At 37.8% G+C, this 18503-nt stretch overlaps 1 protein-coding gene across 2 annotated transcripts in view; it reads right to left on the bottom strand.

Annotated features, from left to right (window-relative positions):
- Window positions 1–1290: 1290 nt before the first annotated feature.
- The window catches only part of LOC117670994 (sodium channel protein type 2 subunit alpha-like), a 112764-nt gene continuing 95551 nt past the window's right edge, over window positions 1291–18503 (bottom strand). For both annotated transcript variants that reach the window (XM_087881996.1, XM_087881995.1), the window contains 10 exons: window positions 17127–17247; window positions 16405–16559; window positions 14048–14221; window positions 11179–11301; window positions 8551–8832; window positions 7757–7810; window positions 5457–5594; window positions 4012–4116; window positions 2742–3012; window positions 1291–2555 (listed from right to left, as the gene is read on the bottom strand). In XM_087881996.1, coding sequence (XP_087738122.1) covers window positions 1360–2555; window positions 2742–3012; window positions 4012–4116; window positions 5457–5594; window positions 7757–7810; window positions 8551–8832; window positions 11179–11301; window positions 14048–14221; window positions 16405–16559; window positions 17127–17247 — 2619 coding nt within the window. In that variant the 3' untranslated portion in view covers window positions 1291–1359. The remainder of the gene's footprint in view (window positions 2556–2741; window positions 3013–4011; window positions 4117–5456; window positions 5595–7756; window positions 7811–8550; window positions 8833–11178; window positions 11302–14047; window positions 14222–16404; window positions 16560–17126; window positions 17248–18503) is intronic.

The raw sequence follows: 18503 nt of genomic DNA, 5'->3' as shown, positions 1-18503 counted from the left end.
CATCATATTTTCCTGTTCAAGGTTTGCGAACTACACTTATTGTGGTACATATTTGATGCAATAAATATTGTGCACAGGTCATTATTCCTTTGCTCAAACATGCACCACAGGGTTAAAGTAACTATTTACATAGACAGCTTTATCTCATTGACACATACAATGTCAACCTTGCTGAGAGCAGAAGATGGCTAAACAATACTGCAGGAAAAAGTAAAAAACTAACTTACAAATGTCCGACTTCCCCCGTCCCCTTTTTGGATAGTACAGTGCTCCAGGGATGCTCCAGGATTCTTAAGAAGATACTTCCCATATCTCCACTCAATTTTACAATTAAGAGTACAATTTATATATGCTCTTCCTCTAAAGTATGGCCCCATAACTCAGTGGGAATGATGATCAAGTATCTATGTATGGATGTACACGATAGTCAATGTTCACGTCACCTTCATAATGGAATCATTTGGAGGAGGAGGTGAGGGGAAGGAGTGGGGAGGAAAAACATCGGAGCTGAACAACTGTTGATTTTATGAGACCTACAGGCACATAAGAATTATCAGGATGAGACATACAAATCTATATTATTTTTAAGCACCTTGGAATCTGGAGCCATCCTGAAACACAGAAGTCTTTGAAACTCTTGTGCAAAGAAGTCCTATTTGTTTCCATGCATGGTCTACAAGTGCAGCATGCCTTCATGCAAATCACTTCTGCCTATACATTACAACAGAATCAGACAGGACAGCTGGGTCCTCCTATCCCCCCTTGACCTTGGAATCCCCCTCCCCACCCCCCACAACATAAAACCCATTTACAAAAATAGTCACATATAATAGTAAACAACCTGTGGATTAAAAAAACGACAACTTCACCAACATGGGTTTTTGTAAAAATATGGCAAATGTGTGGCAGTTGGAATGCAAACAGCGGATACAATTATTGTTTCTGAGTGTTTTATGATCAACACAGGTCAATTCTAGGTTTGCACCTCTTTTACTGATCCCTACAGTCTGGATAGCCATTTTTCTTTCCTCTTCAGCAGTGTCAGCTGGGAATGCCAACAGGAGACGCCTGTCAAAAGTACCATCCTGTTTTACAGAGCAGCATTTGAATTGACAAGGGGTCACTATCTTGTTAATAGGCACTGACCTTAAGTATATAGCTAACATTTGTATGTATATATATATACATATATATACATACATATATATATATTTATAGATATTTTTATGTGTGTGTATGTCTGTTTAAGTGTGCAAAAACAGTCAGTTTGGCATAAACCTCCTACAGGAGTCCTTTTGAAATAATACTTTACTTTCTCAAGCTGTAAACAATTTATCATACAGGAATAATTCATTTTGCTCATTTTTTATAGTCCCTGACATCTTTACCTCTATCTTCTTTTTCTGATTTGTCTTTCTCGTATTTATCTTTGTCGGGCTTTGTAACACTATCGTAGGAAGGTGGAGAGGTGGTGGAGGGGGTCATATCGTTTTTTTCAGGGGTAGAATTCTCATTTAGCTTATCAATGATCATATCTTCTTTGATAACTGTGTCATTGCCTTCTTTAATTCTATCTTTATTAAACATGCAGGAAACTTTCTTAACTTTTAGCCTTAAGAGGAAGCGCCTAACGGCTCGCTGAATAATAACAGCGGATACTTCCTCTTGTTTTCGTTTCAATGTGGTGGTGATTGGTTCATAAGAGGCTTTTGAAGGGTTGGCAGCCATAAACCGGTCTTCCATTTGAATGCGGAGGGCGTCCATTTCATCACTTTCACCCAAGACACGTTTGGTGAAAGCAAATAAGATGTCAAGGCAGTGAATTCTATCACCACTCACCATGGGCAGGTCCATCGCAATAAGCTGAACTTTGTTTGGTTTTGGTATTAGAAGAGGAGGATCCAAAGAGGCTGCAAAAGCAGAGAGTTTGGCAAACTCTATGAATTGGGTTGCATCTGGATCGAACTTTTCCCAGACTTCATAGAACATCTCAAAATCATCCTCGCTCAGAGGTTCAGCACTTTCTTCGGTAGCGACGCTGAAGTTCTCCAAAATGACAGCAATGTACATGTTTACTACAACTAAAAATGAGATGATTATGTAGCTGACAAAGAAGAAAATCCCAACTGAAGGGTTGCCACAGTCTCCCTTGACTGAGCTACCCGGATGGTCTATCTCAGGGTCACAATCTGGAGGCCCGCTGTTCAGGATGGGGGCTAGCAAGCCATCCCAGCCAGCAGAGGTGGTAATTTGGAAAAGGCAGATCATGCTGTTGCCAAAAGTTTCAAAGTTGAACATGTCATCAATGCCAACTTCTCTCTTCACGTAGGCAAAGTTGGACATTCCAAATATGGCGTAGATGAACATGACCAGGAAAAGCAGGAGACCGATGTTGAACAAGGCAGGGAGAGACATCATCAAGGCAAAAAGCAGAGTGCGGATCCCCTTTGCCCCCTTGATTAGACGCAGGATTCGACCTATCCGGGCAAGTCGGATTACTCGGAACAAGGTGGGGGACACAAAATATTTCTCAATAATCTCTGCCAGGAACATACCTATGAACAAACATTAAATGTCTATTAATATGGAATGCAGATTTAAAACTTTAATTAGAATGTAATTACAATTTTGTATGAAAACGTAAAGAATGAAACCTATTTTAAATATTAAAATCATCTGTTAATTTCTCAGTTTTCATTTATAATATGTTGCATCTTTTACTACAATGAAAATTTTCTTACCTACAATAGATAAGATGACAACCACAAAATCAAAAATATTCCAGCCAATTGTAAAATAATAATAGCGGAGTGAAATCAGTTTCAAGACACATTCTCCAGTGAAAAGGACGATGAAGATAAAATTAATTCGATACAAAATAGTTTCCATTGCATCAGTTTGGTCATCAGTTTCTACCATCATGGTAACCATGTTAAGGCAGATAAGAATCATGATGCTGATGTCAAAGGCTTGTTTTGTTACAAAATCAAAGACCATGCCTTGAAATTTGTTCTGTAGTTAAAAAAAATAAGGATTATTCATGTATCTCAGGATCAATTATAGACGATTATAATCGATATAATTATCATTTATGATCTGAAACTTCTATAAACTCATTCTACAGTATACTTGTCAAACTGCATAGACAGAAGGTGCAACGAGAAAAGAATGCCACTATGTTCCCGGAAAGTTAGTTAACACTCCATAAGTGTGAAGTTATGAAATATGAAGCATTATGAAGCATATCCATTAATAGCTTTCCTGTGGAATTTCACAGTCTCATTGAATACCTGAATTAGACAGGAATACCATAACAATTACTGCTGTAACCCTGTTTAGATTTGTTAATGCTAGATTGGTTTGGTCAGCCCCAAACTCATTTAAATATCCTTCAGAGCTTTCAGAGCCCCTCAATACATAGTCTTCAGAATTTTGGTGGCATAATAATTGAAAATCTGTAACATGTTTTTTCCAATGTGTCTAAGCTAGAAACCATTGAAAACTATAGAGTAATCCAGGGGTCTCCAACCCCCAAACCGCAGCCTGCTACTGGGTCATGGCCTGTTGGGACCAGGGCCGCACAAGCATGTGAAGCTTCATTTGTGCATGTGTGGGATTAGGTTGAGCACGCAAACCTGTCCCCTCCCCTCTGCTGCTGCCGCCGTGCGCCACCATTGCTGGTTCATGCAGCCAAAAAAGTTTGGGGGCCGCTGGCATAATCCCTAAATAGGTTTAACATAGTTTAAGAAAAGAAGAAGCAACTCTCCAAAATGGAAAATAACCATATGATGTCATCCGTTGTCCATCTCAGTTATTTAACTAAAGGCTTTGTTCATAAAAACATTAATTTTTTAAAGATATGCTATTTTTTTCTGAACCCACCCCTTCCTCAGTTACTAGTTTAAAAAGATTTTGGGGGACTATAAGGTGTAAATTGTTTTCCAACTCTAGCACACATTTTCAAAAACAGTGAGAATAATGAAAAAAAAAAACCCCACACATAACACTTACTGCTGGCCTGGGTATAGGTTTCTGTGGTTTCTTGGAGCCCAGTTTTTTCATTGCATTATAGTATTTTTTCTGTTCTTCTGTCATAAAGATGTCTTGACCTCCAAAGTAAAAAGGAGAAACGAAAACTAGTTACAACCAGGTATTTCCATTCTCTTTTTCTTTTTGTTTCTCTATATATTGACTTTGATTTGATGGGCAATCTCTTTCCTTGGGCTGCCTATTAATAAAGCAAAAGCCATGCAAGTGGGGGAGGGGCAAATGGTGGGAGCAACCCCAAATACAAGCTCTGCTCCTTTGTACAAGTGTTGATGTTATATGCATGGATGTACAAGTGTGCAGAGTTTCAATCTGGAAGCACACCACTCTTTTGCCCTTCCCTTCATTAGGGGTGGCTCCCTAATGGCTAGAAAACAGTGTATCCTTCTTCCATAGTTCAGCTAGGGTCAGGAATTTAAACTCAGCAAAGTTACAGCAGATTGAAAAATGATGCCACCATCATTTCTGTCACCGTCATATCATCATGTATTAAATTTTTGTCTAAATTTCCTGTATCCTACATCAAGATAAAATACTGTAAAATAAAAATATCCATAGTTGGATAAAATCTCAAAGATAGTAAAACATCCAGGTTAAGAAATAAATAAATGAACAATTGAAAAAAAATATTTTTCAGCTCTCATGATACAAGTACCTTCAACAGCTAAAAAATCAAACCAAAACAAAACCCAAAGCCCATATTGAAAAATGAAAAGCATGATAAAAAAGATAATTATGGAAAAGGATCATATCACAAATGACTTCCAGAAGTGTTCATCTTTTTTTAGTTTCCAGAAAGTCATTATCAAGGGTAATTATTTATTATTTAGATTTATGAGATCTTTATTCATATTTATAAGAAGTAGTGCATTATCTTACAATGTAATTTTTTTTTTTTATTTTGATTTATATGCCGCCCTTCTCCGGAGACTCAGGGCGGCTTACAATGCGTTAAGCAATAGCCTTCATTCTTTTGTATATTTTATACAAAGTCAGCTTATTGCCCCCACAAACTGGGTCCTCATTTCACCTACCTTAGAAAGGATGGAAGGCTGAGTCAACCTTGAGCCTTGCAGAGATTCGAACCAGCAGAAATTGCAGGCAGCTGTGTTAATAACAGGGTGCACTAAACCACTGTACTATCAAGGCTACTATCAAGGTAATTGTTTATATCTCCTGCCTTTAAAACTAACTCGTGGTGGAAATCTTTCATTTCATGTATTGTTAAAACCAATACACACCATATGCTCCCTTTTTACAGTGGCAAGTTTAGAATTAATGTTTACAACTTATTTTAGGTTGTACACATTGGAATAATAATTGATACTTGAAAGAAAGAAAAATCAGAAGAATTACACAAATGTTTTTGTTAAATAAAGCCTTTGAAATCACCATGATAGAATACTTATCTTCTTTTTTTGCTGATTGAAATTATCTATGATGACACCAATAAATAAATTCAAAGTGAAGAAGGATCCAAAGATAATAAAGATGACAAAATAAAGATACATATAAAGGTTATCCTCATAATGTGGCTGTTGTTCCACCTGCAAGGGAAACAAATTTAGAAATAGAAAACTGTGTGGAAAAATATATTCAATTCTATAAAATGTATGGGTATTATTTTTATAAAGTATGAATCCTGGGTCAAGCTTTACCATATTTAGTCTTTATACGATACCGTTATTAAGAACAGCCATAGAGAAGGGTTTGACCAATTTTTATTTTAACTTTACATAGTGTATCTATGTACCATTATTCAACTAAAGCATTTATCTTCTCAGTTATTACTCACTTTTCTCTATTTGCTCTCCTCTCTAAAATCCACTGATGTAGATTTCATGCTAGAGTACATGGCTTTTGCTAATAGACAATTGAGGTGTTTATATTCAAAGAAATAGCTAAAGAGAAAGACACATTCTGAGCTTAGGAGAAAGTGAGAAGAAACCGAATGGAGATCAATGAACAGACTTTCTTGATGACACAGAAGGCTGCTTATTGTTGTTGTTGTTAGTTGCGAAGTCGTGTCTGACCCATCGCAACCTCAGGGACAACATTCCTCCAGGCTTTCCTGTCCTCTATCATCCTCTGGAGTCCATTTAAGCTCACACCGACTGTTTCAGTAACTCCATTCAGCCACCTTGTTCTCTGCCGTCCCATTCTTCTTTTGCCCTCCATCTTTCCCAGCATTAGGCTCTTCTCCAGTGAGTCCTTCCTTCTCATTAGGTGGCCAAAGTACTTGAATTTCATCTTCAAGACCTGGCCTTCTAAAGAGCAGTCAGGGTTGATATAGTCAAGGCTGCCTATACAGTCTGCTAATTATGATGCTCAAAATGTGCTGATGCATTTAAAAATGTTAGCTTTAAGCATGTAGTTTCAATTTTTCATTGGGACCAATCATTAGGAAAGAATTTTACTGTTTTCTTGGAAAAGAGTCATTTCAACAAAAGGAGACCTCCTATTAGGTTGTGTAATTTGTAGCTATGGAACTGTACCTGCACTTACACATATACACAAAAGTATAATGAAACAAAAAGTATATGTTGATGTGTGTATGTGTCTGTATGTTTTTGACTTCTGATTCCTTTTTTTTTTTTTTTGCTTCTCGGAAATAGGAGAGTAAATTATTATAGAAAATCTTATCAAATAAAGGGTATCTGAAATCGATTCTTTTTATTGACCTTAATAATGCGCAAAGCAAATGTTTTAGATTTTATTTCTTAATTTCTATCGTATCTATATCATGTTGTATTTTAAGTATTCTTGACCTGTATTATTGTTACAGATGAATACCATAAATATGCATTCATCTAGATCCTATTCTGGGAATGTTTTGCATCAGTTACTCATTTACTGCAATTAAAAAAATAGAGTCTTCATTCTAATGAAAAAAATTGAGAATTATGTATGGCTAAGATAATTTGATTTTTTAAATAGCAGAGTATGACTGGATTGAGTGATTTCTTTTTTACTTGCACTGGTTGATCATCAAACTGGACTAAAAGATACATTGCTATTTTTATAACTAGCATAGGGCAATATGTTCTCATTACTTCCAGTCATTATCCTTTGATAGGAAAGGATTCCTGTATTTCCTCCAGTGGAATTAGGCACACTGGAGTATTTGAGATCCATTTTTTAAATCTTTGCTTATATTGAAAGAGTGGACCAAGGGTTGGAAGATTTAATAGCAAAAATGGGTGCCTTAAGCCTTTATGGCATCCATTTTACCTCTTAAAAATTTCCACTCCTGTTTTTCCTGTTTCGGGGGAGAGGTTATGACTCCATTCTTACCTCTTAAATTCTCCCCTAAGGTAAAATACACTGGGAAACAAACAACCAAAAAGAAGTATCTTCCAGCCACAACCTGCTCACTCCTATCTCTCATCCCAGCATCCTACCTGCCTTGCTTCTTTGAAAAAGAAAAGAAAGCAGACAAACACTATGATCAATGGCAAATTTGCTTTAATCCTACTTTACTAGCCTTAATTTGAAAAAGAATCGGAAACACTTCTAGGGAAACACTTGCTGATCTGATGAGTAGCTATGGATGCAAGTATCCATGTAGTAAACCCACTGCATTTGGGCTACCAGGCAATTACAAGATGGTACCAAAAAAGCAAATGTTATGTCTCTCTTCTCTGCAGTCTTGTAGTCAATCATATTTTTGCAGTCCAATACTGGTTTCCCTACCCAATAGCATACTTACATTTCGTGAATCTACAGCTGCATACATGATGTCCATCCAGCCTTTGAAGGTGGCCTGCAAGCAGAAGTCAGGCAATTATATTTTAAGCAAGGGACTAAAAGCGTACAGTACATAATTCCTAAATGTTCATGTTGTGTAAATTGTAATGTTTTTTAGAAGACTCCATGCCCCCCTGCCAGTTACATTTAGTGAATTAACAGCTGCATACATGATGTCCATCCAATCTTTCAACCCACATATATTATATTCGGAAGAATTCTTGAGGAGTTGGTACCAGATTATGTTACAAGAAGTAAAAAAGACAGGTAATTTCCCATCAGGCTGTGTTGAATTTCACCCAGAGTTGCATTCTGTTTAGCCTCCATTGCTAGCCTAGTACAGCTCTCAAAAATGGCCATTCTCTATATCCACTTCTCTTCTCTGGTTATAGATAATTTCCTTTATTAAATAGGGGTGAGTGAGATTGCTTGATGTGTAGTGAAATAAATAAACAACCTATCACAGGTGCATCTGCATTTTACTAATGATCATTTTAGTTCATGTATAAGATATAATTTATATGGCACACAAAAAGTTTACTAACAGGTGTATTTTAGAGAAGAGCTTAGAAGAAAAAGATTAAGGGGTGCCACCTATGATGCAAATCAATCCATTTCAAAACCTGGCAGTGAATCATTTGTAAAGTGACTGACAGTTCAGATTGATGGAATTTTCTAATAAAAGAAAAACCTGCTAAAGAGAGGAAATGAAATGGTTGTTGTTCAAATTTTAACATAGAAAGAATAACTACTTACTACTTGAAGCAGAGAGAGGTAGCCAAGTCCCACATTATCGAAGTTGACTTTTACATTTTTCCATCTGGCTGTTTCATTTCTTTCGATGAGATTCTCACACTCAGTCTGATTGTCAACTTCATCAGTGCTGAACATTTCCCCAGTTGTGGTGTTAACACAGTGGTAGAACTTGCCAGCAAACAGATTCACTCCCATAATGCTAAAGATTAGCCAGAATATAAGACATACAAGAAGCACGTTCATGATAGATGGAATTGCTCCCAAGAGAGCATTCACTACTACCTGTAATACAAAGAAATAAACACATGAAGCCAAAGAAGTGAAAACATATTTGCTAAAGTGAGACATGAAAAGGGGAATTTCTAATTCACAGTTTTGCTTCTTGGCCATTTTGTGCTACAATTTAATCTCGGCTGAAGGCAGTAATGGTAATAATAGATTATGAAAAAAAAGATCAGGACTCAGGTATAAATACTGGTTTGAACAAAGAAAATTACAAATTTAGGGAAAAATTTAAGGAAGAAAGATTTCCCAAAATTTAGCATCACAAAATTGAAGAGCAAGGAACATAACATGTGGTAGAACATGTACTGAAGCTCCAGTGCAATATCCTATCAGTACTCTAGCCCTAAAAATACTCTTTTCTTACACATTTGGAGAACCAAGTTGCAAGTCAGAGGAAAATGAATTCTAAGGAATATTAGCATTTAAATATCAAATAACCCTTAATGTTATCATCATTACACTGCTCAATCATCTCCTCCTTACAGTCTCTGTAGCCAAGTGGGAAGGACAGTCCAGGTGCCATAATGAAGCAACAGAGGCTTATGATAAATAATTTTCCAGCCGGTTAATATGTTACCTTGACAACACATCAAGAAAACAAGTAGCTGCAGTTCCGAGTTAGCCTCGTTAGGAGGCTAGGAAACATATGCATGTGAGACCCCCAAATATTTCAGTTATTTTCTTTACTAGTAGCAAAAAGGGCTAGATACCGTATTTTTCGGAGTATAAGACGTACTGGAGTATAAGACGCACCTACCTTTTTTGGTGAGGAAAAGAAGAAAAAGAAATCTCCCTTTGCCTCTGCCTCTGAGCAATTTTGCCTCATTGAAGCAAACAGCAAACAGCCTGCTTTACTTCCATTTTCGTTTTCAGCATAGCTTGATTAGCACAAGGAAAAAAAAACTGCTCCAGGAATTTACCTCTTTGCAGCAAGCAGCAGAGTCCTGCACAAAACAGCTGAGAGCAAATCAGCTGAGAGTCGGGAGGCCGATCCAATCAATTTTTGCTAATTAGGCTATGCTGAAGCTGAAAGGAGCTGTTTTTTCTTGCTGTTTGCTTGCAAGGAGGCAGAGGCCAAAGGGTGGGTGCCAGTGGGTGGGCGGGACTACACTCGATGTATAAGACGCACCTAAATTTTCACCCCCTTTTAGGGGGGGAAAAGGTGTGTCTTATACTCCGAAAAATATGGTAGATCTCTGGAACTAATCTGGAAATAATTGGGTCGTGGTTATTTCTCGCTAATATATATCCTGGCTGGGTTATGAACATCAAGGATTTGGTGTTTTTTTTAATCAGGGCAACCTGGTCTACCCAAATATGGGATGGAGTATACTGCTTCCACTTTCACCTTTCAGCCCCAATCCAGGAGCCTTTGCAGGCAGTCGCTTTTGCGACAAACTATTTGGTGTTAAATTTAAATTTACCGACAAAGAAATAAAGGGAGACCAGTATAGATCTATTTCAAGCTATTTACCTCTCGTCACCTAGCCATACCCTTCTGGGATTCGAACCCAGGCTACTTACATATTAGGTAGATGTATTAACCTCTAAGCCATGGGCTCTCCTTGCTTATACTAGTCTCCCTTTATTTCTTTGTCGGTAAATATAAATTTAACACAAAAATAGTTTGTCTCAAAAGTGACTGCCTCCGAAGGCTCCTGGATTGGGGCTGAAAGGCAAAAGTGGAAGCAGTATGCTCCATCTCATATTTGAGGAGACCAGGTTGCCCTGATTAAAAAACACTTAATCTCTCCCCTGGTGTAGCTGACAGAGTGAGGTGAACCCGTGGCTTAGAGGTTAATACATCTACCTAATATGTAAGTAGCCTGGGTTGGAATCCCAGAAGGGTATGGCTAGCTGACAAGAGGTAAATAGCTTGAAATAGATCTATACTAGTCTCCCTTTATTTCTTTGTCAGTAAATATAAATTTAATCCAAGGATTTGGGTTGGCCATCAATTTTTCGAATCAAGGAGTTTCTTTAAATGATGTATTTTTAAAAAATTTGGGGCAAGGATACAACAGACAGGATTAAATGTAGCACAATTTTAGCTAGCCTTTTTTTGCCTGCTTTTTTTAGTCTGGGATACCCACCATTTCAGAGCTGTGATTTGAATGAAAATAAATAATCTGACAATGGGGTAAATAACTGCCTTTAGACACTGCCTAGATATACTGGAATTATTTCTCTCATGTTGCCTAGAGGCTAAGGGAATAGAAGTAGCATGTTGCCCAGGGCCACTCTAAATGAAATTTAAACTACTGGCTTTGAGATACACATTTGTAGGTATATCTTTAAGAAAATAATTTGCTTCAAGCATATGTTATTTCATATTTTTCTTACCCTCATTCCTTCGAACCGTGACAAGGCTCTTAGAGGTCTTAAAGCTCTTAAAGTCCTAAGAGATTTAATTGCACCAAGTTCAGAGTAGCCCAAGGCATTTGCTGTTAAACTAACAATAGAGACCTAAACAGGAATAAAAAAAAGAAAAGAAAGTAATTTACTGTGTGAATAATAGTCAAGAAATCTGTGGTAACGCCACTTCTCGCCAGTCTGTCACAGCTGAAGATTATTTTACAAAATCAAACTAGTTCAGAGGAGTATAATGAGTGATATCAAAGAAAGAGATGGCAAGAAAACGAACTGAAGAATCTTGCTCCTACTCTGAAGTTTATAATTTTTATTTTTATTTATTTGTAGTCTGCCTTTAATATTTTTACAAATAATATTTTGTCAGATCTGAATCAATTACAGGAAAATACAGCAATAAATATTTTTTACCAGATTTAATAATTTTCTGCTTTCAACCTTGTGCTAGTTTATGTCTTCTATTGTCCTAAATGAGCAATTTGACCAATATCCCAAAATAAAAACAATATTCCTCCTGGTCAAATTACCACAACTGAAGTTCAAATGGATTTGTGCAGGAAACAGTTACAATGGACGGGTAGAAATTATTTTTTTGTTCATCTCGCACTATTCTCTTACGGAACCATAAGACCATCTTATGTTGTTTATTTGTTTATAAAATTTACTGGCCACCCATCTTACCAGTAGTGAATTGCTACTGGTTCACTGCGGATTGGGCAAACCAGGAACGGCAGTGGCGGAAGGCTCCGCCTGGACGTCTCTGCACATGTGCAGAAATGTCATGCGTGCACACGAGCGTGAGCACGCCCACGAGCCAACCGGTAGCAACGGGGTTTGAAACTCACTACTGCATCTTACTCACTACCTTAACCTTACCATAGGTTAAATCTGAGCAGCTTACAGTTACATAAAAGCTAAAACATAAAAAGTTAAAAACAAATATTAAAACCAAAGATACATGGGGAGGGCGGGGGCAGAGTGGGGGGAGGTGGGGTTCTGTTATTACTCAATAAACCACCTCTTATGGAATGATGGAGGAGTCACCAACCCCTAAGTATTTCTGGCTCAATCCTTTCAGTTTTTGACATGTTCCTGACTCCTGCTTGCAAGAACCAGAATTATAATATCCTCCTCACCAGGACATTTGAAATGGCAAGTGCTCAGTCCCTGAGGAGGTTATTTCTCTCTTCCAAATCCTTTGTTTTCTGTACTGCCTGGTCTGCCTATCTGCTTTAGCCCAGCAGCTTTGTCCCTTTGCTTCACCCAAGTGTGTGGGATAGATAGGAATCCCATAGTCCGTATTGGTAAATCACAGAAATGAGAGAATGATTAAGGTGAGCTAAAATCTATAGTGCTGTCTTCTGTAACTAATATGAGCTTGAGACATGCGCTAGAGGAAAAGCCACCTGGGAGTCGAAACAATAAATCAAGTGTTAATTATAAGTTAAACTTACTGGCAATCATAATAATTTATACTGGTAACCGTTTATCCCTCTCAACATTTTGCAAGTCTCTCAAGACCTGGCTATGTTATTAGGTCTGGAGGTCCCAAGGGCTGAAGGAGATTTTGCAATGGCTTTTTTGATAGCTCCTTATGCAGTTAATATTACTCCTCCCTGTTTTATGTGTCTTTTTTGTTATTTTAATTGTGAAGTTTTTATGTGATTGTTTTTATTAATTAAGTGCTGTAGGTGGCCCAGAGTCACTTTCATGTGAGACGGGCAGCTATATAAATATGATAAATATTCTTAAAAATATAAAAAACCTTTTACTTTCAGATTAATTAGCCTCCTGTGAAATGAGAGGCTGCCGGGGAAAATATTCCTAAAACATGGTTGAAGTCACAGACATGATGTTAAAAATATTCTTCCTAAAAATAGTACAAAAGAAAAATAAGTTTGTATGGTCTGCTCTTGCTTGGAAGCATCTTGGGTAATTCAAAGATGCATGAAAAAAAGAGAATTATATAAATCAGAATCTGCACATATGAAACTAGAGACAAAGTTACTTTGACTTTCCTTTAACTCAAACTTGACTTTAAGTCAAACTCGCGGCCCGCAGGCCGGATGCGTCACATGCTGGCCCTGCCCCCACCCAGTTTAGCAAAGGGGAAAAAAAGTCCCGATACGTCACATGATGCCGCCGTGATGACACGAGTTTGACACCTCTGCTTTAGCTGTTCTAGAATGTGCAGTCTTACTTTTTGCGATTCATGATTAAAGTCCACTTCTTTTAGATTTTCCTCCAACACCATCTTGTTCTTGTCATGCCTCTCTCCCTTTTTCTTTCTCTTTCCAAAGATAGAAATTTTGAACCTTTAGATCTCTTGAGCTTTGTGTCTTTTTTCCTTTCCAAAGAGGATGGAGTAAAGTATTCCTTGGTCCTACTTGCACAATAGTGGACTTTTTTCCCTTGCCTGCCCACCTGTTCCTATCCACTGCTCACGTGCTTAGATGAAAAGGAATCAGATATCACTCCTGAGATGGCTGAAGTGAGCAAAGGTAGTGAAGTGGGGAGAAATGTTCGGCCATTCTTTACTTCCTTCCACGAATATTATCAGGGAAATAAGAAAATGTTTAATTTTTGTGGATCTACAGATGTCCTCCTCACATCACATTTCAAGCTTCCTGCTGATAGGAGCACCATACTGTAGATTTCTGGTTCCAGAAGTTCTGCTTCACCAAGGGAACTCTGCTCAGCGACAATTCTACTGAACACCTTTCACCCAGCTGAAAGCAGAAGTTTTCATTTTCTGAAAGTAGTGAGTTTATTGTATATCTAATTATTCTTATAAACATTCACGCTACAATGTATTGATTGGTTAGAGAAAAAAAATACCTACATCAACAATGAGGAAATCCAGCCAGCACCAGGCATTTGTAAAATAGACTTGAAAGCCATAAGCCACCCATTTCAGAAGCATTTCTAAAATAAAGATGTAGGTGAAGACCTTGTCTGCGTATTCCAGTACGGTCTTGATAGTCTTGCGCTGCTCAATGTATATGTCTTCGAAAGCCTGGGGACAGAAGTTCCCCCCCACCCCTGGTTTTAGTATGTCTTATTATTTATTGTTTGCTTTCCAGTTCTAGAACTAAAAACCAGTCCTCCCCTCTTTCTACTGAAAGGCTCAAATGCTTCACTTTAATCAATATATTTATTAAATCAGAATATGATAAAAATATCAAAAGCATTTGTTTTGATATTTATAGAGTCTACTTTATAGTTTACTAGTAGAAGCCATACCTTGGTGGCTGATGACATGTTTTATATGTAGTGCATTGCAGGTTCAATCATTGGCATCTTTAATGAAATTAAGGTATCTCCTTGGGATTCTACTCCCAAATTTCACAAACTAAGCTAAATAAAGCTGTTTAATCATATGTAGCCCCTTATGTTTCTTCTGTTCCATTCCATAGAAAAATAAAGTTACAAACAACTTTTTTTAAAGAGGGGCAAAGCCAAATGTCATGCTAATTCTGACTTTAGACCCCAAAGTCCTAAACCTAAAAAAAATGAACTGATCATTTCCCTCTCTAATCCCTCACAGAGAAGTAACAGTGGAGTTTAAAACATTGTTCCAGTATGAATCCAATATATAAGTATGAATTGCTATCCCATTTGGAACAATTTAGCAATCTAATATTATTGTGACTATATTGCTTAACTGGGATTAACAGATCTCATTTTTAGAAGAAAAATCTTTACAATAAAAGCATGCATCTGCTCTGTAAAGCTATTTGGGATTAAAACAGCATCAAAACCCTCTTCTGTAGGAATATTATATGGAACAATTTAAATGGAAAATACGTATTGAAAACCACTTTGGTACAGAAAGTCAGGTATTTACATCTCCACCCCAGACCATCCCAACGATGCCTTGGAAGTGATGTCTCAGTGCCTGGAGGCCGTGCGGGTCTGGATGGGGAGAAACAGGCTTCGACTCAACCCTTCCAAGACCGAGTGGCTGTGGCTGCCGGCGTCCCGGTATAGCCAGCTGGCGCCATCGCTGGTTATTGGGGGCGAATCATTGGCCCCCATGGAAAGGGCCCGCATCTTGGGTGTCCTCCTGGATGCACACCTGTCTTTAGAAGAGCATATGACGGCCGTGGCCAGAAGGCCTTTTTATCAGGTTCGCCTGATATGCCAGTTGCGCCCCTTTCTGGATCGGGACTCCCTACGCACGGTCACTCAAGCACTCGTCACTTCTCGTCTGGACTATTGTAACGCTATCTACATGGGGCTCCCCTTGGGGTGCACCCAGAGGCTCCAACTGGTGCAGAATGCGGCTGCGCGGGGGATTATGGGAGCGACGGGTGCTCCCATGTGACTCCTCTCCTGCGCGAGCTGCATTGGCTTCTGGTGGACTTCCGGGTGCGCTTCAAGGTGTTGGTGATCACCTTTAAAGCGCTCCATGGCTTAGGACCGGGGTACTTACGGGACCGCCTTCTGCCACCAATTGCCTCCCACTGGCCAGTTCGCTCCCACAGAGAGAGCCTTCTCAGGGTGCCGTCAGCCAGACAATGTCAGCTGGTGACCCCCAGGGGGAGAGCCTTCTCTGTGGTGGCACCTACCCTCTGGAACAATCTACCCCCAGAGATACGAGTGATTCCCGACCTCCGGACTTTTCGTCGGGCCCTAAAAACCTATTTTTTTCAGTTAGCCGGGCTGTCCTGATTTTATGGTTGGTTTTAGAATTTGATATGGATTTTAAATTGAAATGTTTTAAATTATGGGCCAAATTTATTTAATTATTTTAAATCTATTTTAACTTCTGTGTATAAATGTTTTATCTTGGCTGTTCACCGCCCTGAGTCCGAAAGGAGAAGGGCGGTTTAGAAATCGGAAAAATAAATAATAAATAAATAAATAAATAAATTTAATTGGCACTGGGAAAACCCAGCTTCAAGTCTACCCTGAACTGCATACGTTCACTGTGACTATGACTAATTGCTCTGTCACTCAAATATAATTGTAGAGGTGTAATTGTGAGGAAAAAATGGTAAGACAGAATGCTGATTGAAAGGTGGATATAACTCTAACAACTAAGTAATAAAATCATACTACTTTAGGGATAGCTCTGACTCATAGAAAAGATAATCCCTACTAAAAATTCAGAGGTTTTCAGATAATTATGTGTCTGGGTTATTTCCTACGCTAAATCTCTATGATAATGAATGGTTTTCAAGTTCTAAAAATTACCAGAGCACCACTGCTAAGGAGAATCATGAAGACAATAAAAGTCTCAAACCAATTATGTTCTACGATTTTGTAACAAGTCTTCCGAAGATTCCACCACAGTTTTCCTTTCCCATCTTCTACACTGACTTGGCAGCACTTGAATTTCCGGATGCAGCCTGGCAAAATATGCAAAATGATATGGGAAATGAAAACAGAATAATAGTTATAGTACTACATGTCTTGAGCAGAATATACTCTTAAACCAGCAGATGGGTTGGAGCCCTTTCTAATTCTAAAATTAATTGGTCTACATTTGAAATGACGCTTTGGAAATCTACTATATTGTCAAAATCAGTTTTCATAGGACAGTTTCAGTGATGCCCAAAGGAAATTACTTATCACAACTGAGACTTTGTATACATGTATTTCAGTTGATTCAAGATTCTATCCCAGTGGCTGGAGGTTTGGATGGGGAGGAACTGTCTCTGACTTAATCTAATGAAGATGATATGGCTATGGGTATTTGAAATGTCCAGATATGGAAATATTCCATCTTGAATGGAGTTCCACCTCTCCCTTCAAGGGTGGTACACAATATGGGTGTCTTCCTGGATTCACAGCTCTTGCTTGAAGAGTCAGCTGTAACTAGGAAGGCCTTTGCACAACTCCTTTTGTATGCCAGTTGTGTCCTTTGCTAGATCCAGGGCCCTTAAGACAGATTTACAATATTTTATATTATTTACCTTCTGTAAAACAGGCTTCTGGTTCAAGAGATTCTTCAGGTTCAGCTTCAGGTTGTTCTCCAACTAGGGGAACTCCAACATCAACTGTACTACCTTCAGATGAACTAGATGCATTTAGTTTCTGCAAATGAATAAAAAACTGTTAATGACAGTTTTGTTTGTTATGGCCTTGGATGTGCTTAGTACATTCCAGAATGCTCTCTTTTTATTTAAGAACTTTGAAATACAAATTAAATTAGCCTACGCATATATTAATACCAATTTATTTTCTGAACATGAAGGCGTAAGAAATTATATTCACATGGATTTCTCCATGATGCATTGTTATATTCATACTAGGAATCACAATTTGGAACCAAATTTGTTAACACCATAAGCCAAATACAGAATTAAAAATTCAGAAATGCTTTATTAGCATGAACGATAGCTAGCTGATTATTCAAATAATAAAATAGATAATAAAATTCAAATATTAAAATAGAGAGCAGTATGAATTGTAAAACGTCCCCAAAATTATGACCAACCCAACCAAAAACTGAAAGCAGCATTTTCATGTCTGATGCAGATAGAATATGCATAAGCAGCAAACCATATTTAACCGGTTACTTCCCACTGACATGAAAACACAAATTATCAGTGTGTAAGTACTTCTAAATTTCTGTAATTCAGAAAGGAAAGCAGCATATTAATTTCAGAGCAAGAGCCATTATTTTGCATTCTCTTTTGGCAATGCACTTGCACAAATGACTGTGCATTTTAAAACTACTTTTTATTCTTGCATGGTACACATATATGTCCTTTGAGTACATAGTGAAACGTACATGTGTATTATTTGGCATAGCATTTAAAATGCAAAGTTGACCTGTTTTGGAAGAAAGGCTTTACCCTCATGATGAGAAATGCTTTTGACTAAGCTTTCAACTGGTTTCCTGATCCTATTCAGAGAAATGAATGTTGTGCCCCATGAAGATAATATGAGTACCATTGTGAATAAAAATAGTGATCATGTCATTTTTAGCCTTGTACAATGTTATTAACGTGTATAACATTAACAAAATGGCTGCACTGGTAAGTAACTAACTTTATGTGGGAATGATGTAAGCAGATGGTGAATTGTCACATACTTGTATCAGTCTTTTTTTAAAAATAGGGTTAAAGCTATAGGCATTTATTCATAGGCATCAAGCTGATTTTGTGAACTCTAACCAGCTTAAATATTAGTTTGATGAAGAAAGTACTTTACCATCTTTGTTCTGCTCCATCTTGAGATGTTAATTTTACAAACAGCAGAAAGATTTAGTTACCTTTTAAAACTTACTAAAAGTACTTTGGATGATCCAAGCAGTTTTTGCCAATAAAAGCAGGTGTTTGTAGAGT

The sequence above is a fragment of the Pantherophis guttatus genome, chromosome 1 (genome assembly GCF_059756535.1).
Source record: "Pantherophis guttatus breed Tessera chromosome 1, ASM5975653v1, whole genome shotgun sequence".
NCBI classification, from domain to species: Eukaryota; Metazoa; Chordata; class Lepidosauria; order Squamata; family Colubridae; genus Pantherophis; species Pantherophis guttatus.
Note: the sequence above shows the minus strand (reverse complement) of the source record. Positions and strands in the feature narration are given on the sequence as shown.